Below are 24,520 nucleotides of genomic sequence, written 5' to 3'. Positions count from 1 at the left end.
GTCCATTTCGAGGACCCAAAAGGGCCTAGGTGGGGAGAAACAACGCTCTCCGTCCTTTGGCATCGAGAGGAACTTCTCAGGGTATCTGAGAGATGCTCTCGACTATCCATGTAAGAGTCATCGGAATCGTCGCCCAAGACCGTCGAAAAATGTTCTGCGGCCTGGCCCATAACTTTCTGCGGGACCGGGATAAGGCCTACCGCCACTGCAATCCTACCGATGCTATTCCAGATAGTAACCGAACCGTCGTGAGACAAAGCCTCTGATGATGTAGCGGTAGCCAAAACGAAGGCCCAGCGGTCGGAGTGCCGGGTAGAGGCTTAGTTGTAACTCGGGCCTATTGAGGCCTTGGAAATTGTTGAAGTTTCGGAATCCAAAACTTCGGCGCATGTAGATTGGGGAGTAGCGCCCTTGTTCATTTTCGTTTGCCCAGTCATGCGCTGTTGCGGATGTGGGGAAGGCTTTGGATCTACACGATCCGAGGGAACCGTCGATATTTGACAGACCCGTTGGCGCTTTCGCCTTTTTCGACGAAGGCGTAGAAGATGGTGTAGGGGTTGTGCGTTTAGTGCGATGTTTATGTACGCCCTTGTCGCTGGGTGTAGTCCCTGTAGCAAGACCAGAGTCGAGCCTGGAAGGGTCGGGGACAGGCGTGGCAGACCTAGAAGTGTCCACCTCAAGGTCTATAACATCCGCATTGGATGTTTGGTCATCCGAAGTATCGTCACTTTCGGCTGGTGTTGCGGTAGGTGAGGTAGGCTCCACGCGTGACATGCCGTGCGCGGCCCACCACTTTACACAGCGGTCCTTAAGGGTTTTAGGTTTAAGGAGCTTGCACGCCGAACACCGCTTTTCGTCATGCTCTAGGGGGAGACAGGCACTGCACGTCCTGTGTTCGTCCTTCCAAGGATATCTGAGCCTACACTTAGGGCAGAATCTAAAAAGGAGTTGTTTCCATAGCAAAAGGGAAGGATGACCAGACCGAAAGGGAAAGAAGTGGAAAGGAGGAAAGACATAATATGGCCACCCCGAACCCACTCTCCCTACTGTATAGGTCAGCCAGAGGGCCCGACCACGTGGAAATCCGGCCACTGGATCTTAGGCGCTGAGACCACAGCCGTAGACTATTCCTCCGTAGTCTTCGTCAAAGATGTTCTTATTAGGCGAAGTGACTTAACTGGGCATAAACCGAAAATTCGGTAAAGATAAACAATGTCTCTATTAAGAGCTCTGCTGTAGGGCGACCAGTTATCTGGCCAGAAAAAAACAATCCGAGGGAACTCAGCGCATGAGGGATTTTGGGTACTACACACGTCACGATAGGGATAGTGTTACAGACATGCCTATGCCAACGTCCCCTTTCGGTCCCGAAAGACGAGATGCAATACTCCGCGGTTACCACTGGATGTCGGACCATATGCACAGCATGTGATCCTAAGCAGATTAACAAGCATCAGAAATGTAGTTATACCAGTGAAACTTTTCAGAATAGTGGAACAATGCTAAGGGAAGGAAGAAGGAACAAGTTACTTACCTGTACCTATTGTTCTCCAGCATGGGTCTGGCAAGGGTTCACATGTTCATGAATATTACCCGTCAGGCTGGGAATCCTTGGTAAAGAATAAACAGTTTCATCTTCACTTATAAACTATTTCTCCTCTAAACCCATCACTGTCCTCTGGGTCAAACTGCCCCCGTCCAATGACAGTCCTCTCCCTAAGCCCCTCTAGCAGCCATCTTCAGATTTGCTAAGCACATAAAGTGGCAGTAGTAACTTGTTCCTTCTCCAGCATGGGGTAAGGCATTGATTCACATGCTCATGAATAATGAATACATAGCAGTACAACATTACACAACCATGGGAGGTGGCAAAGCTCAACAGAAGCAATTACTCCTACCTCCTCACAAGGCTCACCTTAAAGCAAACATGTTGCGTAGCACTGCTTGGCCGACTCTGGACTCCTCTCTGGAATCCGTCAACACAGTAGAACTTCGTGAAGATGTGCGTAGACATCCACGTAGCAGCCCTGCAGATGTTGACAGGAACGCTGGCGTTGCAGTGATTCTCTGGTAGAATGGGCTCTCGGACGGCCAGGCAGGGGTTGATTTGCCAACTGGTGACCATGATTAATGCAGCTGGAGATGGAAGCCTTGGACAAAGTCGTCCCATGGTTCACAGTACCAAAGTGCACAAAAAGATGAGGAGTCTTCCGTAAACTTTTTGCGGCCCACAAAACTTCAGCGCTCAAGCCAAATCCAATAAGTGCAAAGTCCTTTAACCGGCGACAAGTTTGTCAGAAAAAACACAGGCAACACCAGAGGCTCATTGAGATTAAATTCCGACAGGATGCATTCTCTTCCTGTATTTTACAACAAGGGGCGGTCTGGTAGTCCAATCAGGACATCCAGCCACACTAGGATTTGTCACCATTCGGGCAAGGAGGAAAACAAAGGGCTGTGGAGTTGGACCCCTCCCTCGCTTTCTGCCCTCACAGAGGCTGGAGCCTAGGCGGGGAGTCCAGGGCTATTTTCTCCTCTGAGGGAGCTGCGAGGCAGGACACTTGAGCCTGGACCCCAGGAACAGCGCGTTTTATGATGCAATCAAGCAGGACTGGATAGATTACAGAGAACCCGTCAGCAGTCGGACAGTCCTGTGTTCCAACTGCGACTTCCCTGGACTCAGCCCAGATGAGCCAGTCGAGGTACAGGTATACATGTTCCCCTTGTAGAGGTAGATGGGCCGCCACTGGTGCCAGGCACTTCGCAAACACACTGGGCACTGACTTCAGTCCAAAAGGAAGGGTCTTTAATTGGTAGTGCTTTCCCTGTACGACAAAGCGCAGGAACTTCGGATTCTTCTAGTGAATTGGGACGTGGAAGTAAGCGTCCACTAGATCCAGCGACGTCAGGAAGTCTGCTTCCTACAGTTGGCCAAGCACGTGATGCAACATGACCATCCTGAATTTTTTTAAACTTGAGGTACTCGTGTAGACGTCACAGGTCGACAATGGGCCTCCAGCCCTGGGTCTTTACCAATAATTATCTGGAGTAGACTCTGGAGCCCCAGAGTCACTTTGGAACCAGCTCTATAGCCCCCTTTTTTAGCATGGCCCGTACTTCCTGCAGGAGATGAGGGATGTGCTGCTCCTGCTGAGCCACCGGTGGTATCCGCTGACACTGCTGCTGGAATTCTAGTTTGTCTGTGGACGAGAGCGTCAAGCACCCATCGGTCGGTGGAGATCTTTTCCCACTTGCTGACTAAGCCCGACAGCTGGCCTTCCAGCAGGGTGCATGGGTGGGGGCCCAATGTCCAGGCCAGTTCAATCTTCCTTCGAAGCCTGCGTGCCGCCCTGGGAGAGACTGCGGCCACCTCTGCAAGTCTTGGAACAACCCCAGCAAATCTCCTGGGTCATTGAATGGGAGGGCTGGCTGTAAGAGGATGAACCCCCGCAGAAACCCTTCGACGATCTGCCGGATTTCCCTCCCGAGGCACGACAGGAAGGACGATGTTGCTGAAGCGGGCCAAGGCCCCGGGTCGTCTCATAGTCGGCCTTGGAGACTTGCAACGATTCGCTGATGGCCTTCCCAAAAAGATTGTCCATGTCAAAAGTCATGTACAGGACCCTAGTCTGAACTTCCTGCCGAAAGTTGGTGGCTTTCAACCAGCCACTGTTCCCCATCTGTCGGAACCCCGTGTCCGCAATGTCCAGGGCCATGGAAATGGCATGGCCCAGTGCCACCTGTACCTCCTGGAGAATCTCGAGCGCCTTGACATGCTTGTAGTCAGGGAGAAATTCCAGCAACAGGGACATCTTATGCCACAGCTCCCTGTCATATCTGGCCAGGATCGCAACAGTGTTTGCTGCTTGGACAGTTGTTACCGCCAAGTAGCTCACTTTCCTACCTACCGCATCCAACTTCTTCCCCTCACTGTCCAGGGGAACGGAGACTGAATATGAGGTTTGAAGACTACCACGCAGCCACTAAGTTTGGGGAGGCCTGCGACCGCAGGCACTTGGGTTGGACTCCAGCACCCAGTTCTTCTCCTTCCGGTCTCTTTTCGCAGAAGCGGGATTCCTCATCAGCGGCAGGTCCTCATACCAAATGTCATCCAGGAGAGGCACTACTAGAATGGTCTTCCTCTTTGCCTCTCGGCACTGGTAAAAGAACCCTTCCTTCTTGGTCTCTTCTGGCGTCAGCTGAATACCTCAGACGTGCGAGCAACCATGGCATGGAACAAACCCACTTGGTCTGGGGGAGAAGCTCTCGGCAGCAGGGAAACGCTGCCATCGTCCATCAGTCGTCGCTGTATCCCTAGAAGGGGGGGTGGCAGAGTTTATGCAGCGGCATGGGGTGCAGTTTGCTATTCTTCGCTGACAGGAGGCCCAGTGCCACCAGTGCTGGCGCTGCCAGTCGCATCCTCTTCTCTAACTCCAACACCAGCGTGTGGAGAGTTCGTTTTATTTATAATGCGCATCATACCCAGGGGTTATCAGGGCGCAGCAGTTACAAGGATATGCAAAGCTTAGTTACAAAGGAGTAAGGTATAAGATACCAACTTACAAAGCATTAGTTACAAGAAAGGTATATACAAATGTTAGACAGCTTACAGAACCAATATGAACAAATATTTACAGATAGTGCAGGGTGGACATAAAAGAATATTGCAGACAATGTGTAGGAGTTTTGTGGTTACCACAATGGGGGTAGCCAGTCGAGGGAATCGAGGTGTGATGCCTTACATACAGGCATAAGATGACGATTGTTACCGTTAGAGTCCTAGTTGATTGCAAGGATACACCATCATATATTTAATGGTCATTGGATTTCAACCACATGGTTAGTTCTGAAGTTTTGTTAAGATTAAAGGATGTCCAGTGAAACCTCCCTGGCTTTTTCTTCATTGGCTTCTGCCGAAGCCTCCCACCCGAGTGGGTGGGTGGGCGCAGTCAGGGGTCTCCTGTACCGGGTCAGCGCCTTTCGCCTTCGAAGGGGCAGGCACCACCAGCTCGATCGTCGAGGATGACTTCCCCAGGACCACATGGGACTTAAGGGGCAGGTCAGACCAACTTACCCTGTGCATTGGTCTTCTCCGGCTTCTCCAACAGTTTCCCTGGGTTAGCAGACTTCCTCTTCGAGGAGGAGCTGGAGCGATGACTTGAGATGGAGGCAGACTGAAATGGAACGTGCCCAGCTCGTCGCGGCAACCGTGATGGAAATGGACTTGCAGTGCTTGGCCTGGTCTTGAGCCCCCACGGATGGAGCACTCTGAAAAGGACTTAGAATCCAACTCCTCGGACTGGCTGGTCCTGGGTGAGGCATGCCACTGCTTGCCACCCAGATTAGAGACCTTGGCACTGAACCACACCACCAACCTACCGTGACGATCCTTAACGGTGTGTTTGGAGAAACCAAGGCAGACTTCACAATCGGCTTCCTTGTGGTCCGGATGAAAACAGAGGCATTGGGGGCGTTTGTCAGTTTCCTCAATCCACAACTGGAGCACAGTTCGAAGAGGGAACCCCCGTCCTTAGACATGGTCCGATGTGCGATGTAGGCCCGATGGCCTTCCGATGCCAGTGCGCCCAAGACTAGGTTTAGGTCCCACACCAGGTGCGGTCTCTTGATGGGCAGGTAGAGCCTAGCGAGACCCGTCTGATGTTTGTCGATCGGGCTGGAAGAAAAAATTCCTTCCCCCGAATTCTTGTAAGCCCCAATGGCTGTAAGTTATGTGCAGCAGGTGTCCACCTGTATGCCTGAATGAGCAAGGTGCACCGAAAAGGAGAGCACGTCGTCCAAAGTGCAAGCCAAGGGGTCAATTCCCTTGGAGTCTGCCCAGTGGCAAAATCTGGTCCATTTGCTTTTGTACTGGGCCCTTGTAGCTTTGCTCCTGGTCGCCTTGTATGATCTCCAGATTGGCCGTGAGAGGCTAAGATGCCAAAGCGTTACGTGCTCAGGTACCACACTGAGGGTCAATTTCTCTGTTGCAGGGTGGATGACTGCCCCCCTGCTGCGCCAAAAGGTGTGCTGGGCCCGTCAGAAGGTGTATCGGGGCACCTCTGAGACGCTGAGTAGCACCAAAAACCATGGTCTAGCCAGCCACCATGAAGCTATCAGAATGATGATGGGTCAGCGAGACTCCTTGATCTTGCAAATTACCCTGTGGATCAGAGGAGTGGGTGGAAAGGTGTAGGCTTTCATGCCGGTCCACCGGAGGTGAAATGCGTCACTCAGAGCCGGAGCCCTGACCCTGCCATCATGCGAACTGGGGAGACTTCTTATTGTGCCAGGTGGCAAAGAAATCCACGTTGGGGTGACCCCACCTGTTGAAGATCTCCTGAACAACGAGGTTGTTTAGCTGCAACTCATAATTGTCCGCTCCCAGCCTGCTGAGCCTGTCCGCTTCCAGGTTGGATTCCCCCAGGAGGTGGCCTGCCGAGAGGTAAATGTTTTCCAGGGCCTATTCCACATGCTGATCGCCAGTCTGCACAGAGGAAGGGGGGCGGGGGGGGAGATCTGGTGCCTCCCTGCTTGTTAACGTAGTACATGCTGGTCCAGTTGTCTGTCTGGATGAGGACAACCTTGCCCTTGAGAAATGGTAGGAATGCTCCGAGCGCTAGCCAGATGGTGTTCAGCTCCAACCAATTGATGTGGCATTCCTGTCGAGTCCAGGTGCCGTGGACCGAGAGATCGTGCAGGGTGGCTCCACAGCCCTCGAGCAAGGAGTCTGGTGATGGTGGCCTGCAGAGAGGGTGGCCGAAAGGGCTTGCCGTCCATAGGTTGCAGTCCACGGACCAACATGTTGGGTCCGGGTGGAGAGTTGGGGGAACGTTGATCTCGGATTGCCGCTGAATCCTCATCCTCAGTCTCATAGGACCACTGCCAGTAGACCCAAGAGATGTTAGTACCACCATGCCAAGGTCAACTCTCTGCTGAGTAAATGGGCGGTGGCCCTCGTGATGGCCGAGATTTTGTCTTCCGACGGGAAGACCGTCGGAGCATGTGCGCAGTGTGTTCATAAGGGCATGGGAAGAGTGGTGAACCGCTTCCAGAGATATAGCCCTGACGAGCCAGTCGTCGAGGTATGGGTAGAAGTAAAGGCCCTGCGCTCTGAGGGCAGCCATCGTATTCATGAGCCTGGTATGGGCCGAATTGAGTCCAAAATGAAGGACCTTGTATTGAAAATGGTAGTCCATAATCCTGAACCGTAGGTACGTGTCCTTCAGGTCCACGGAGCACATCCAGTCTCGTCTGCGCTATAAAAGCAGGCATAACCATCTTGAATTTTTGCAGGGGTAGGGAGATGATGGTGGAAAGGTCCGCAACAACTCAGGCCTGTCTGGTTCTTCTGAATGGCGAAAATCCTGGAGTAAAAGCAAGCGACCGGCTGGGATAGGAAGGTGGTACCCTGTGGATACTACGGAGAGGATCCAGGCGTCTGCAATTCTGGTGCCAGAACTGTGGATAAGCAAATCTGCCCCGCCCCACCAGAGACACGTGGACCCGAAGGGACGTGTCATGCTTTTCCCTCGGAGGTCGACTGGAAAAAGCCCTCACTCGTCACCCCTCCGCCCCCCACCACTTTTTTTGTTGCTTGCGCCAGTTCTGAGACGGCCATTGTGCCAGTAACAGAGCAGAGCCCCTCGGGTGTAGACCAGGTAAAAAGAACCTTCTGGTCCCTCTACACTGCGCCCAGGAGGATCCCCTCGACCCGAAGGCTGAAGCCTGGTGCACGTGCCGGTAGAAGAACCTGGCCGGTCCCTCTCACGCGGGAGAGTCCCTGGGAAGGAGTCTCCCTTGCAAGGTGTGTTGGAAAATAACAAACCTACCTTGTGCCTGGTTCGATGCTTCACAAAGTTCTTGAGATCCTCTGGGGGCAGCCTCTGGAAGAGCTCCCTCCACGTGGCTAGTCCGTTTTTCAGCGCCTTCGATGACTGCGAGTCACACGCCGAACATGATTGGCAACTGTAGTCTAAGCCAAGGCAACGTAGGTAGAGGGTGTGCGTGGTCTGAAAACCTGAAACCTGAAGAAGTCGGCATGCACCACGGAGGAGCGTGACGCCAGAGGACTGAGAACCTGAATAATAGATAAGACAAGAAAGACAAAGAAGTAACTGCATGTGGAATTACATGGCCAAACCCAGGAGCGCTGGTGAATTCGGCCCGTTGCAGTCGAAAAGGGGACTGGGGTGTGGCGGCAGAGTCGGGGCAGTGCATGCTCCTTGGGCCGCGCGGCATAAATTTAAAGGGAAGATTTTTTTTTCTGGTGAAAAAGGTTCCGTCTCCCGTCCCTTGCAAGGGACGCCCACACAGTATGGGGGAAAGGGGACAGGACTTGAGTACTGCGTAGGACCATGCTAGATGCCAGGGACCTGCTTACACCATCAGCAGTGTCCAGTCCTGACGGGAGGCATTCCTCCATAGCCTCCTTTTCCATCTCTGACTTGCCAGGATACCATCCCGTTCCTCGCCCTCCGGGTTGTGTTCAGCCACTGAGGTCATACAGTCCCATGGTTTATGTAAACCTTCCAGAGTGCAAGTTACATTTGTAAATTTAAGGTCCATGCTGCCCTAAGAGAAGACCTTCCGGGCCCAGGCATCAACCTTTTTATCATCCCCATCAGGTGGTATCGAAGGGTAAGCCGTCTAGTGAAGGTTGCAGCTTGTACCACCAAGCTTTCAGGCGAGGGATGCTTTGACAAGTACTCAGGATCTGATCAAGATGGTCTGTACTTCCCTACAAACTTTGGATACTCCATACTCTGGGCCTGCAGTAAATAAAGTTCTCATCACCCTTTTGTGCAATGCTCTATGAAAAGGGGGGGGTGGGGACAGGGTCCCTTTGAGGTCCCTCATGAAGGATGTTGGTCATGTCGTCTTCGTCAAACCTTGGGGAAGTGGTTTTCCACCCCATGAAGTCAGACTCTTCCATTAGGTTTCTATACCCAGAGTCTGCTTCTCAAACTCTACTTCCGGGGAAGTATCTAGGCCACTGGCTGACTGAAGGCAAAGATCAGCCATTTTAGAGTGTGGGTCTATCAACTCCTCAGGAACCTCTAGTTCCTAACCGCAGCTGAAGTAACATCCTCTTCAGAGGATTGCTCCTCGTAAATAGAGAACATGGACCTAAACAATTCTTGCCTGGGTTGTGGATTGAAGGTCTTCTGTGGTGAAAAGGCTGGCATTGATCTTGGCTTCGACAAAGGCGTCGAGGGAGGTATCGACGCCTTCGATGGTGGCCTCGATGTCATCAGAGGCTGTGTCGAGTAGATATTCAACTTCGCCGCCATTTTATCAGACGTCACCCCCGATTTATACACTGGTGGTTTCAATATTTGTTCATGAGGTGTCAGAGCTTTCCCTCGACGACACCCTCGACTTGGTCGGTTCTCGCATGCCTGGTCTTTGATCTCCCTCTGCCACTTTTGGGTTGGGCAAAGACATGATCTTCACGTGCTTTCTCAAGGAGGGGGTCTGGGCTGCCTTCTTGAAATTTTTTAGCATAGAAGCCCTGAAGGACTCCCATTTTTCAGGGGAATTGTGCTTGGCAGGGTAAGAGACGACCCTTCCGTCAGACAAGGAGGAAGAAGATCTATGGCGTTGCTTCTTCCATTTTTTGGAGGAAGAAGAGTAGGAGGATTTCCTCGAGCGACTCTTAGATCTCCTCGACCAGTGTTGAGAATTTCCGCTCGACCCTCCCGAATCTGTCTTTTTGGAGACAGAGAAGATTCCTCCCCCACCACCAGCTTACCTTTTTGTTACGCAAGAGCCTTATGGGTCATAGCCCGACAGGGACCACATTCGTCGACCCGATGGACAGGGCCCAAACACCAAAGGCAAATACGATGGGGGGGGGGGGGGTCAGAAATCGGCATCTTTTTTCCACACTTTTGATGAAAAAATGTTTAAACCAGTCTTGGGTGTGGATGGAGTCGAAGGGCATTTTGTCAAAAAGACTAAAGCGCTGTTTTGTGATATGAAGCAGAGCGGTCGGAATAACGGAACTGAGCTAACTGGCGTGGCTCGAGCCCTTTATACTGCGGATGATGCTGGCCCTCGAGGGACGACTCCGAGCACAGTGCAATCTGGTGAAAAAAAAAATTCCAAAGCAGCAAAGCTGGAGACAGAAGATATCTAAGATGAGAAATACGTGGGAGGACAATCCATTCAAAATACATTTATTCTGCAAACACATAGTAAAATTACTTTGAGAGGAAAATGGTTAGTGTTACATTAGCTCTGTTAACGTTTCTAGAGAGTTTCTTTTAAACCCAAGAACCCAACCCTAGCTACAGGCAGTTCAGAGAGGGTTCAAAGTCTTGACAAGCAGACTATGAATAGTTCCATAGGATTTGTTCCAGTCTGTTATAGAAGAAGCAAGTTAACTAAAAAGGGAGACCTGTAAAAGTACTTGAAGGGAGACAAGCAGCAGCTTGAGTCAGAGGTAAGAGGGGTGACCCTCGACAACTCTGGAAGAAGTTGGTTGTAGTGCACCCAATCAGTTAAGCAATACCCATTTCCCCACAGTACCTTATGTTAGAAGAAGGTGTTCATGCTGAATGCACCATGATGTTGCAGCTCTGGACCAGACCTCCAGATTCCTAGGTCCGATGGCGTTAGGCAAGACAACGGACGGGATCTCAGCAGCAGTCTCGATGGAGGACTTGGGGCATAACTTTCAGCAACTTATTGGTCACTCTGCGGACTACCTACTGTGTCTAGTGTCCAAACATGGCCATGCCACAAGGTTTTTAGTTTGTCCCATGGCCACCTTCTCTCCAACCTTTCTTCCCGACTTGTAAGGGCAGGAAAATCCTCATATGGACGTCCCGTGCCAGGGAAAGCTAAGCCTTTTCACAGGCTACTGCAGGGCCAGGTGTGTTTGCTGCCAGGAATGGGTGGGGGAACTTTCTACCAATTCACAATCCGTTTTCAGTGTCTGAATGGTATGCATGAGCTGTGCCACCAGTGGTGGCAATTGCACCTCTGCTGGGGTGTGTGGGCCAGCTCTTTGATTGCCTAGTGAGAGTGTCCGCTCTTACCTGTTTTTCTCAATAAGAAGACCCATTAACTCATTCTTCAGAGATCCAGGAAGAAACGTGAAGGAGCCAAGTAACCAGTCCAGCTGCAAGACGTCCGAGACCATGGACTTGTTGGAAGGCAGCCTGGCAATCAACTTCTGCTGCTGTCATGGAAGAGCCAGTCTTGTAGGTGATATTCAGAAGGCCTGCAATGGAGCTTCAACCCTTGGAATGGAGGGAATATCCATTTGACATCAGCTGCGAGTCCTGCAAAGAAGAGCCCTAGGAAGTGCTCCTGGATCACCAAGTGGCTGCCCAGCTCAGCGTTTGGGCTACTGTGCTGCAGATGTTGCCATTCCGTGTGGAGGCTTCGATCACTGGGGGAAATCGACAGATTGTGCTACAGGACTCCCTCTGACAAATCATGTGGTTCCAGAATCGAAGGGACCAGAGATAGGAGGCGAAGTCTGACGGCGACACACGTTTCCCCTTGCGTCGCCATGCATCAGTGGCAGTCATCCAAAACCTCTTTGCTGCATCCAGTCCTGTGCAGCGAGGTCCTGCATCAAGTTCTCTTGCATTCTCCATCCTGAAGACTTTGCAGCAGCATTTGACACGGACCAGAGTAGTGCTCGAACCAGCAAACCCTGGGCATCAAGGACCGTAGCTGAAGGTGGGAACAACCTACCTTGGACCCCCTACAGAAGCCCCGACACGTCCAAGAAGATTTTAAGTACAGAGGGTGAGTGAGGCAACCGTACTCCCTTTTAAAAAGGTTTGGGAACATTGCCATTGCTCACGCAAGCATTCCGAAAGTGGGGACAGTTATTAGCTAGGATAACTTGTCCTCTACCCCCAGGTAAAGAAAAAAAAATAATCAGAATCAGCACTTCTTAAATGTCTTTCTCCTAACCACCAATCACTGGTCTCTGGGTCATACTGCCCCCAGCCAATGACTGCCCTCTACCCAAGCCCCAGGCAGCTATCTTCAGATGTGGTAGCACGTAAAGGCAGTAGGACCAAGAGAAGAGCCGCAGAGGGGTAGGCGGGAGGGTTTGCATGTGAATCCATGCCAGACCCATGCTGGAGAATAGTTACAGGTAAGTAACTTGTTCCTTCTTCAGCATGGGGTCTGGCATGGATTCAAATGCTCATGAATAAAGAATACATAGTACACACATGCACAACCACAGGAGGTGGCAATCCCTTACCTCCTCACCAGGATCACCTTCAAGCAAACAGGTTGCGCAGCACTGCTTGGCTGACTCTAGACTCCTCCCTGGAATCCCAGTCGACCCAGTAGAATTTCGTGAAGGTGTGCGTCAACCTCCATGTAGCAGCCCTGCAGATGTCCAGCAGGGGCACGCCAGACAGGAACGCCGTAGTTGCAGCGATCGCTCCGGTGAAATGGGCTCTCGGACGGCCAGACAGCAGTCGGTTTGCCAACCGGTGACAATGGGTGATGCAGCCGGAGAGCCACCTGGAAATGGAAGCCTTGGAGAGGGCCTTCCCTTGGTTCACAGAGCCAAAGTTCAAACAGCTGTGATGTCTTCCGAAAACACTGCAGTCCATGTAGAACTTCCGCACTCTAGCCACATCCAGCGAGTGCGAAGTCCCCTCAGCCGACGACAGGAAGAAAACAGGTGACACCAAGGGCTCCTTGAGATGGAAGTCCGATGGCACCTTGGGCATGAACGAGGGGTGCATCCCCAGCATCACCCTCGTCTCATGGAATGTCAAGTACAGTGGTTTACAAGAGAGGGCCTGAATCTCTCCCACTCGTCGTGCGGAGGTGATGGCCACAAGAAATGCTGTTTTCCATGATAAAAACTTCAGCAGCGCCGAATGCATAGGCTCGAACGGGGGACCTATGAGCCTAGTCAGCACCATGAGACTAGTTGAGCTCCCACGCCGGGGCCGTAGCCTTCACCGACAGGAACCAATGGAAAAGTCCTTTATGAATTCCTTGACCAGGCGGTGTGACCAGAACGACAACCGCCCCGGAGTTCTGGTGTAGCGGGAGATAGCCGCTAGATTAACCTTCATGGAAGAATGGGCCAACCATGCTTTGCCAAGCGACAGAAAATACAGCAGCACCTGCAGCGCCGTAATCTTCCACTTAGGTCCATAGCATTTCAGTGTAGACGAAGCCCTGGCCTTGGCAAGCACTTCCCTTGCAGTCCGCCGGGAGATTGTATCCACCGAACTCTAGCGCTGCAGGAGCCAGGCCTGCAAGTTCAGCGACCCTGGGTCGTGGTGCAGAATTGCGCCTCCTTCCCTGGCGAGAAGATCTGCGTCTGCCGGAGGCTTGACTGGAGGGGACGCTGACATGTCCAGAAGGTCCGGATACCATATCTGCCTCGGCCACACCGGTGCGACAAGGATCATCCTGAACTGGGACCATCTGAGTTGATTGATGAGTCGCAGAAGCAACGGCAATGTGTGAAACGCATAGAGGAACAGGCCGTCCCAAGGGAAGGAGAATGCATCCCCATGCTCCCCGGCTGGGGAAACTTGCTGGCGAACCTCCGACACTTGGTGTTTGTCGCCGTTGGAAACAGATTGAACTGGGAATTGCCTCATTAGTCGGAATAGGAGTCGGAATACGAGATCCACTTGGTCCCGCCAAAGCTCCCACTTGTGGCACAAGCGCAGTTCCCTGCTGAGAGAGTCGGCCACAGTGTTCTTCACTCCTGCCAGATGAAATGGGACGAGGAACATCTCCTGTGCAACGGCCCATCGCCATAGGTCCTGCGACTCTTTGGAGGGCGCCAAGGATCTGGTGACCGCCCCCCCCCCCCTGCTTCCGGATGTAAAACACTGTGGTGGTGTTGTCTGAAAATCCACACCACCTTGCCCTTAAGGTACGGAAGGAAAGACTTGAGGGCCTAAAACACGCACCGTAGCCCCAGAACGTTGATGTGCAACGACTTCTCCTCCGGTAGCCACAGGCCTCTTCTCTTGCGTGGAGACGATCGGTGTGTCCCTCCAGGGATGCGACTGTCGTGACCATCTCCTGGTGAGGGGTCTGGAAATCTGCGCCCGCTGAGAGATGCGCACAGACACGCCACCACCAAATCGTTTGACGGAAACTCGAGGGTGATCTTGTCCTCAAAGCTTCCCGATACCTGGATCCAATGGGCGTAGAGGAACTCCTGCAGCGGTCGCATCTGCAGCCTGCGCAAGCGCACAAAGTAAATGCATGGCTACATCATGCCGAGGGACTTGATGGACCTCACCGTTGATCTTCAGGGTCAACAGCCACTGTACCTTGCCCAGGATGGCCGCTATTCTCTCCTCCGACAGGGACTCCAGACAACACCATGCTGAGCCGGGACCACAGAAACTGTCGTGTTGGCACCAAGCTATCGAGCACCCCAATTCCATGAGTAGCCTGAAGGTCCCCGCCATGTACTCGACGGCGGTCTCCCTCGACTTCGCTCGGATGAGCCAATCGTCCAGGCTGGGGTTGACGTGAATCCCCGGCAGCCGCAACCGCGCCGCCACTGGAGCCAGACACTTGGTGAAAACCTTTGGTGCCGACTTCAATCCAAAGGGAAGGGCCTTGAATTGGTAATGCAGCCCTTGGACGACGAAGCGCAGAAACTTGCGGTGTCCCTTGTGAAAGGGTCTGTGGAAATCGGCATCCTCCAGGTCCAGCGACGATCGGAAACCCCCTTCTTCCAGTTGTCCCAGCACGTGCTGAAGGGTGACCATCCGAAACTTCTGGTACCTGATGTACATGTTGAGGCGGTGGAGGTCTATTATGGGTCTCCAACCGCTCATCTTCTTTCTGACTAGTAAGTACCTGGAGTATACTCGAGCCCCGGAGCCTTTTTGGGATGAGTTCCATCGCACCCTTCTTCAGCATGGCCTGTACCTCCAGCAGAAGTTGAGGCACATGGTTTTCCTTCCTGGCCACCTGTGGAATGCGCAGCCACTTCCGTTGAAATTCCAGGGTGTGCTTGTGGGCCAGGGCGTCCAGCACCCAACGGTCGGTGGAGATGGACTTCTACACAGTGACTAAATTCGCCAGCTGGCCTCCCACCGGGGTGCGCGAGTGGATGCCCAACATCACGGCCAGTTCAATCCTGCTTTGCTGTGGGGGCGCCACCTTGGGGGCCTTGGAGACGAGGGCAAACTCCTCTGGACTTGCTGCAGCCCTGTAAGCTTCCTGAGCCGAAGACAGGGACGGTTGACGAGCCACCAGTGAAACCTTTGGAGTATCCCTGGGACTTTCCTCCGGAGGCCAGAAAGGACAGGCATCGCTGCTGGAGCGTGCGAAACGCCTGGGCCGTCTCGGTATCCGCCTTGATGGCCTGAAGCGACTCGTCCACTGTCTTGCCGAATAAGTTGTCCCCCTCAACTGTACATCCTGGTGGAAGCTAGTGGCATTCAACCAAACCTGCCGCCGAAGGCAAACGCTGTTGCCCATCTAACTGAAGCCTGCGTCGGTGATGTCCATGGCCACCGTGATGGCACGGTCCGATGCCACCTCGCCTTCTTGCAGGATCTCCAGAGCTTCCGCTCTCTTGTCGGGAAGAAAGTCCAGGATGGGAGCGATCTTGAACAGCTCCATGTCATAATGGGCCACAATGGCTAAGGCATTGGCCACCTTGATCGTCGTTGCAGCCGACTTGACCCTCTGCCCCATGGCATCCAACTTCCTTCTCTTGTTTGTGGCGCTGGGGGGAGGGGGGAGGGGGGGGAGTGGAACGGGGCGGTGAGGACGTCAAAGATGTGGAGGACTACTTCGAGGCCAGAGTCCGGGGCCGGTTGAGATCTGAGGACTGGTTCTTCATTAGGGACAGCCCCTCGCCCCAAATGTCATTCAAAAGAGGGAGAGAAAGTACGGTCTTCCTCTTGGCCTCCCGGTGCTGGTACAGGAAGCCTTCCTTCTCCTCAGGGGCTAGTTGAAACATCCGAGGCCCTAGCGATCATGGCGTGGAAAGAGCCAATCTCGTTGGGTGGCGAGGCCCTGGGCCACTGGTGACGGGAGGTCCCCCTCCATCGTCACCCATACCCATGCCAGTCGTATCCGGTTCCTTATCGGAAGGGATGGTGGCGAAGGATGGCAAGGAGGTGGAGGATGGACTCCTTGACAGGGGGCAGGGGATTCCACTCAACAGCCCAGGCACAACAGGATCTCCCCCCGGCAACAGGGGCATCCTTTTCCAGATCTCTGAATACAAGGTGTGTAGTGCCTGTAGGATGTGCGCTGGCAGAGGTTGCTGTGGTGGCTGCAATGGGAGTGATGGCAGTGGCGCGATGTCTGGCTCCTGACCGCCCTGCTGCTCCTCGTCGGTATCCTCGCTGCTCTCCAAATCCGCTTTGCCGGGGTCCTTCCCATAAGACCCGGCCTCAAACTTTGTCCAGTACACCCTTCAGCCCAGAAAGCTGCTCCTCTGAGATATGAGCCCTGTAGGACTACAGGCCCCCCTTCTGCTCGACCAGCGGGGTTGGTCTAGGGGAGATGATTGGCATAGTCTTCACTGGTGTCTTCTCAATGGGTAGAAAAGACTATTCCCTCCGAGCAGGCAGGGACACTCGTCGTAGGGCCGCCTCCTGCGAGTCCACATCTGCAGCCTTCACTAAGGAAGTCACCACTCCTTCCAGGGAGTACTTACCTGGGCCTTCACGACCTTGGGCGTGCTGCAGGCCTTCACTGTGGGGGGAGGGTCCATGTCCCACTTCCCCCTTGGCTTTCTCATAGTCGGCTGGGACTTATCCAGAAGTTTACCCAGATGTTTTAACTTTCTCTTCTTCGCTGACCCGGAGCGTTGGCTTGTGGTCGAGGGTGCCGGAGATGCCATTCCCAACCTGGCCGCCGAGGAGCCCGTCCCAATGGCACTCCTGGTGCCTGCAGTGATTTGCCTTATGTGGGGCCCCCGTCGGAGCACCCTGAAAGGTCTTAGACGACCACTCAGATTTCCTCTTGTTGGGTGAGGCTTGCTGCCCGGGGATCTTCGTCTGGAGCCACTCAGAGCCGCTTGCGACGGTCCTTCATGGTGCGAGGCACCATATCCTTGCAGAACGCAGAGGTCTCCATGTGCGTTAGGTCGGAATGTAGGCGGTAAAGGCACAGGGAGTGCCCATCGTCCAGGAAAATGTTCCGTAGTCCACATCCAAGGCAGATCCTGAACAGAGGCGTTGAGTCTGTCATCTTCAGGCATGTCCAGCAGGAGTAGGCATCAAAGAATCTTCCGGAATCCTCCAATAAGGGAACTCAAGTGCAGGGGGGGGGGTTATTAGGGGGGGGGGGGTCGGGGGGGCAGTGAAATCGCCCTTGAGGGGCATAGAAAGTTCTGAAAAACAGATACCCGTTAGTCGGATGATGGATCGATAGGGCTTGATGTTCGATTGACCGAAAAAAGAAAACAAAAAAAAAAAAAAAAAACACAAAACGCAGTAAAAAGACCGAGAGACAATCGCAAGGACTCCCACCACTCTTAACATGCAGTAAAAATATGAAGATGGCTGCCAGAGGAGGGCCTTGGGTAGAGGGCAGTATGACCCAGAGACCAGCGATTGGTTTTGTATAACTGATTGCCCATGTGTGTTCCTTGACTTTTCACTGTGTCCTCATTGAGGACCCCTTCCCACGCTCACCCCTCCTGAGACTTAGCCTGGACCACTTAACTTGAAGTGGTTTGGCTACAGCTCCCAGAGTTGTCCCCGTCACAAAACTAGGTTGGCCTTCTATACATCTGCCCACCAGCCCAGAGTATAGAAAATCAGTACCAAAAACTTCAGGCAATCTTTGCTTTGTTCCACTTGTTTTGTTGTACAGACAAGGTGGGCCTTTAACTCCCGATATTCTCGCTCACCTCACTTTTTGAGTCTCGCGCCAGCATAGAAAGAAATTCCATGGTTTATCCTCTCCTTTGAGGATTTCGGTAACTCGTATTCATGTATGCCATTACGTTTACTGGTAAAAGGAGTTCCTTGCACGAGTCCTTGCCCCAAAAGATAAGAGGGGGCAAGTGGGGGGTGTATCTCCCGGTGAGGTCCTACTTGCCTTGGAGAGGACTCACCTCCTTAGCCTCAGAAAAGGAGTCTCCCCATTGGGGAGAAGGGACGAATACCCTGGATTCATCATAGTAGGTAAAACTACTATGGGAGCTAAAGGCATTCTCCAGTGAAACTAGCCCTCCCCACACCCTCTAATGAATTCTCTTTTCTGCATGATGGGCCCTTCGGCTTTCTCTGTGGGGAAAAAGTCTCAGCTTTTGATGCAGTTAATTGGAGGGATGGACCTTAGACTAGACAAAAATGCTTTAGACTTCTTAGCGCTTACAGAGACTGCATTTAGCATCCTACCTTGACAGATGAAAAATAATAAAAAGGGAAAAAAAAAGACCTTGACACAAGGACCATTGGTACAGGTAAACATAGGATAGGAATAGTGCTGCAGATAAGCCCCCTCCCCCCCACACCATCAACGCTCACTTTCCTGAATTTGAAAACGTATGGAATAATGTTCATCAACCACTAGATGGTGGCCCATGCAAAGCATGTGCATTTAAGCAAATTCACAGGCCCTACAAACTGTTATATTTCATCCAAAGTGTTCCACCTAGACATTCTATGATTTTATAATAAAAGTTGGACATTTTTCAAGAAACCAGTGTGGTGTGTTCTGTACAGTGAAGTATTGGGAATAACTACTTCACTATTAGCCGGCCGCCACCATTGTAGAAAGTCGGACTGTGCTACCACTTTAGAGAGTTTGGTCTTTCTTTGGTTGCCTTTAGTCAAGATTGTTTTACATCCCTCACAGGAAGGCTGTGCAATATTCTCCCCAAAACCCACCAACATAACTTGCACCAACACTTACCCTTTACACATCAGCATTGCCTTTGAATGCAAGCACATTTCCACCCTAGTGATTTGCCGCCTGACCCCCAAACATGAATAGGTCTTCACCAGCACCTGCAAAAACCATTAATACACCATCCCCATATGACTGCGCTTGTCCACACTCCTGCACGCATCGTGGTGTGAAATGCTTACCTCTGTATGGAATTTATTATCACACAAATACAATGATGTATTTATTGGTTTGAAAGGCTCAAAGTCAATGTTCACTTTCTTTTCTTTTCCTTCTTCTGTCACAATAGTTCCACAGTAGACAACTAGTCCATTTGGGGGTACTAGAAAAAAAAAAAAGTTGCAGATTAAAAGCCAGTAACCATCTTAACTAATAATTCAGGTGTTAAATCACCTGATAAAGTACTTGAGCCAAATGATTGATTCTACTATACTTCAACACCTAGACATTTTTAATGAATCTCAGTTTTTAGACAAATATATCCAATACCTTGTAATTTTAGGGCCAGTCAGTTTTTGTAGTGTATCATGTTGATATTTTTTTTATTTATTTGCATTTATAGAGCGCACAGAACTGCCCTGAGGCATTGTGGCGCTGTTACAGAAGGCTTGAACTTAACATAGGTAGGGTGTAGCATTGGTACATTGACAGAGTAGGAGACAAAGTGGTTATGCGTTGCTGTGGTTACAGTGCAAGCATACTATGCATGTTGGTTTAGAGAAGTTAACGGAAAAGCAAGGTTTTTGCAAAAGGTGGTGTAGGATTTTTCATTCCTAAGTGAAATTGGCAGGGCGTTCCAGTGTTTGGGTGCGAGGTATTGAAAGCTGGACCCTCCAGCTCTAGTTCTTTTGAATGTGGGAACATAGATCTGGTTGCGCGGTGAGCTCTGGGAGGTCTGATGGAGGTGTTGAGGATGATTCTATGAGAAAGAGGGTGGGGCATCTAGTGTGAGGCACCTATGAGTGATGGCAATGGCTTTAAAGAGTATGCGTTCCTTAACCAGTAGCCAGTGGGCATTTTTTCTGGCTTGAGAGGGGTGTTCCCTTTTGGGAATGGTCAGTGCCACCCGGAGCGCGATATTTTGCGTGATTTGTAGCTTTTTGATGTTGACAGAGGTGCCTAAGAGGGCATTACAGTAGTCCAGTTGGTACCTATTGTGGCTCTAGCGATGGATAGGCAGTTTTTGGTAGATAGAAATGGTTTGACTGCGTTGATGATCTTGGCTGCGAATGCTGAGGAGGAGGCTATGGCGTTGACCTGGCGGGACAGATAGTGAGGCATCTAGGTGAACCCCTAGGGTTTTGACAGTCTTGGAGACTGATGGAGTTATCGATGTGAAAAGATTTATATTGTGGGGGGAGGTTGAGAGTTTCGCTGGTCCCTACTATGAGGATCTCGGTTTTATCCCCATTTAAGCAGAGGCAGTTGGCAGCCATCCAGGTTTGGATGGCTGTGAAAATGTTGGTTAGGGCTGCTGCTAATAGTTTAAGAGTTCAGCCTACTGAACCTGTGTTGCAACATTCCTGAGTCTTAGGTAATACTTTAACCTTAGTGCTAAGTCTACCTCACTAGTGAGAACCCAATAACTTTTTGCTGGACTAGTAGATAATTCTTCCCTATACCTCAAAGAGTTAGAACCCTTCTCCTCACTCAGAGATCCTTACTCTTTTTTAGGGTGCCATTAAGACTCTGCATAGTGTCCTTTTAATTTTATCCTCCGACAACCTTTGGTTTATACCTTGGTTATTGTTACAGGGTTGCCGTTGGATCTCCCCTTTTACTTTCTCTGGCCATGTTAGTGAGAATTCTCAAATGTGCTAATTCCCTTCACCCTGCTGGATTTTGAGGACTTGGGTTTTTCTTTTTTTTACTTTGAGTGTAAGCTCCCCCCCCACATGTATTTTTGTGTGTTTTACTCTGTTCTTTGATTTCTTTGATGTTCTTTGATTATGGAGTTTTAGACAACTCCATATGCATCATCTTTTCAAATGTGTCACAGCACCCTCAGTGCAGAGACACAGGGAAGCCTTTTAGGCTGTCCCAAGGTTTAAACACCCTCTCTGGGATAAACTGTTTCCCAGAGAATGTAAAGTTAAAATGGCTTTACTGGTCTTTTTAAATTCCTAGACCTAGCACACACCATCTTCCAACAGAGTGCTGGAGGGGTTACCTAGTGTCCCCTATGCCTAGAAACTCACGTAACAGTCAAATGCTACCCTTTCCTATCGAAATGGCTGGTGGCAGTGGTTTTACAACGACCTACCATGATTTTTCCCGACTGCGAACACCAGTAGCTAAAAATCACAGGAGCCATGTTTTTCAAGATGGCATCTGAGCCCCCTTTGTTTAAGCAGGTCTACAGTTTGTCTCTGCGCACCAAACCAGGTTTGGTCCCTTTGTTCCTACACCTTTGGCAGGCTTCAGGGCTGAAGACCGCCTCTGGCGCCCAAGTGTCTGGGGTGGGCAGGAAGTGACGGAGATGCCGAAACTCCCTGTGCTTCGTCTGAGACCCAAATGCCCTCTGGCGTGATTGGCCGACTGTCCGGCAAGGACAGCCACTCTGCTGGTTGAGTGGTAGCTATGCTGGAATGAATGGGGGGGAACCTGTTTAAAAGGCGAGTCTCTTGCATTGAAAGGCAGAGTCGACCACTGGAACGAAAGAACTGAAGACTAGCTGGAAGAGGACGGTTGCTGCAACTCATGGACCGTTGGTTTGCACGGTGAAGCCCTGCTGCAGGTCCGAATCGCCAAGTTCATCTCGACAGAAGCCCTTCAAGGACGACTTCTCCCTTTGAGTTGGTGGGCCCAATCAACTCGTAAGCCACCTGGACACCATTCGCAGAGCTAGTTGCATTTTCCTCAGCGTGCTGCAAGAAACCGAATAGCCAGGGGAAGCTACACCAGTTTGTGTGCTTAACAGCTACCGGAATCAAAAATTTGCCAGTTTGCCAGCTTTGCTACCAGTCCCTGTGCAGTGCAGGAGACCCCCCAAAGTCCTCCCTCTTGTCCCCATGACTGAGGCTCAGGAACAGCAAGATCAGCAGGAACTGCCAGGAACAGAAGTATTCAGCTGCATCTTTTTCTTCAATCTAAGTTACTGTGAAACCCCAACCGACAGAATTTACCTCTCACTGCGAAAGGGTGTGAAACTTTGGCAACTTTCAGGCCTAGTCAGCTTGTGATCCGACATACAAACCTTTTTCTTCTATGAACTACCTCTAAGAAGCGTGGCAAAGACTTTTCCATTTAAAATACCAGAACCGTTTTTCTTATACAAGACTCTAGCCCATTGACTTTGGCCTAGCATTCGAACCACTCCTCTGGTAAACTATTTGCAATGTTTAAGAGTAACTATTTGTTTTATTAACTTATGCTCTGAATGCCATTTTGCTCCGCCTACAAAGTAGTTTAAATGCCTCAGAACCTGATAGTGTGAAGTACTGTTTATTTGCGTGATATTGAGTGCCTTCTTTTAGTGAATGTTTTAGAACTGACAAATTAATAAGTGCTTTACCAAGAAACCTCGAGTATAAGAGTATTTAAATACTTGCGATTGTAGAACTTGGGGTAACCTCATTACAAGCTCACATTCCCACTTGAGAAAAGCCTGGCTGCTCAGCCCGCTACCAAAAACTGTGTGGTACAGACTTACACCAAAGGTTGGTTTGGCTAACACCTGTAGTCCCAATTGTGTGTAGTGGTCCCAGGGGGTACTGCATACAAACTTTGCCTGCCCAACCTTGTGATAACTAGTTCCCACAGGTAGAAAGGCTAGGTCTATCCTTTCTACATTTTGTAGAGTGAAAACCAGCACACCCCACCTTTTGTGGAGTGCTGTGGCGATACAATGCATCCCCTCCTTTCTCACTAGCACTAACAATTCTGTTATAGGGACAAGCTTACCTTAAATGGCTGTTGGCAGTGAACCTTTTTATAATGGTGGTGCCCCTTTAACGCTTATTTACATACCTGCGGTAAAGCCACCCATGGGAGCCTATTTTACCAAAATGCCCCCCCTCCCCCAGTCTTTACCATTTCTGTGCTTCATGCATCTTTCCCTGCCCTGGTTAGGTAAGATTTTCACAGAACTGGTAAATCTACCTGACCTGGGTCAACCCCAGAACTTTATTAGTGGGATATTTTTCCATAATACCTCAGTGAGTGGGAACCTTTTTCGACACTCCCATAATCTTTAACTATTTTTATGGGTACCATTGTTTTGACTCTGCATAGTGTCTTTTAAAGTTTTCCTCTTTAACAACTTATTGCCAATAAGTGCCTGTTGCTGGGTTGCCCTAGGGGCTCCCCTCCTAACTTTCGTTTGCTAAACTTGAGAACTACAGTTCCCAAGTTTAATTTTATTCTGTGAAGCCAGCACACCTCACCTTATGTGGAGTGCTGCAGAAATACAATGCATCCCTTTTCACACTAAAACTAACAATTCCGTTAGCTTACCTTCAATGGCTGGTGGCAGTGATACCTTGTATTAATTTTGTGCACCTTTACCGCATGCTGTTTTCACAGCTGCAGTAAATGGACTCAAGTGTGTCCATTTTTACCAAAATAGCCAGTCTTCTTTTTTCGACATTGTAGTGTTTCTTGTTCCTTCCCCCTGCCCCCTCCCCATCCATTCCCCCCCCCCCCCCCCCCCGACATCCAGGGTGGGAAATTCCTTTGTGTAATTTGTATCTTCGGCAGGAGTCCCCTGGCGTCCCCGCCCAGACTCCAGCCTGTCTGTGAGAGCAGGAAGTGAGGGAGGAGTCCAAAACTCGCCAGCCCTTTATCTTACGCCTTACTTAAATGGGGACAAATCCCAGTGGGGGGCTGGCTGTCCCGATTGGACAACCAGACCGCCCCTTGTAAAAAGAGGGTAGAGAATGAGAATACAGAGGTTGTGCTGTAATTCCTGATAAATACTGCGAACCTGGACACTAAAGAAAAGTAGACCACTGGAAACGAAACCAAAGAGGAATGAAACGCAGCCGAGGCATTTTCCAGTGACCAAAGAGCCTGCTGTGTAACCGGAGCCTGCTGTAGCCCTTCCTTCCAAATCGACCTAGGGACTCCGAAAACAACAACCCAGAGCCTGGTGAGACCCACTAGATTCAAGACCTGCATTTTGAGCCATCCCACACGTTGCTGCGACCTTGCATTGTTGCAATACCCAAATACCCTGGGACTTCAAGCCATCATGCAGTGCACAGTCTTTCAAATTCCGAAATCTCACTGAAACTTCATGGACATCCTGGTGGATCGCCAGAGACACAAATAAAGTCAGAAAAGTCCCAACAGAGTGCTGGACCTTTGTAACAATGAGAATTCACTGATTTTCGGTCTTCTGTGCGCCTTGAAAAGGCGCCAAATCCGCAGAACCGCATTCAGCCGCGAGGGAAACATTGCCTAAATCCTTCATCGATCCCTGCTGCAAATTCCTTTCTGAGGTCTTGTTTTCAGTCTCCACGACAAGGAATCCACTGACCGGGTATTTCGCTGCAAACCCTGAAGTTCTCCTGCTGCAAAATCTTCAATGCAAAGGTACTGCGTTGACTTGGGTATGTACTTGCCTTAAGCCGGTTAGGATTATGTGTAGCTGTGGGTTTTCTGTTATGGGGAAGCCTCTCATCCAGTGCACCCAGTGCCACTGCTAGAATCCTGCTAGGGTGTCGTT

General features: G+C 50.9%; 1 protein-coding gene across 1 annotated transcript in view; it reads right to left on the bottom strand.

Moving 5' to 3' along the window:
• ETF1 (eukaryotic translation termination factor 1) overlaps positions 1 to 24,520 on the bottom strand; it is a 257,735-nt gene that overhangs the window by 167,221 nt on the left and 65,994 nt on the right. The window contains exon 4 of the mRNA XM_069654342.1: positions 19,035 to 19,174. Within this exon, the coding sequence (XP_069510443.1) occupies positions 19,035 to 19,174 (140 nt within the window). The remainder of the gene's footprint in view (positions 1 to 19,034; positions 19,175 to 24,520) is intronic.

This window comes from Ambystoma mexicanum, chromosome 3q (assembly GCF_040938575.1).
Source record: "Ambystoma mexicanum isolate Mex_15411 chromosome 3q, UKY_AmexF1_1, whole genome shotgun sequence".
Taxonomy (NCBI): domain Eukaryota; kingdom Metazoa; phylum Chordata; class Amphibia; order Caudata; family Ambystomatidae; genus Ambystoma; species Ambystoma mexicanum.
Note: the sequence above shows the minus strand (reverse complement) of the source record. Positions and strands in the feature narration are given on the sequence as shown.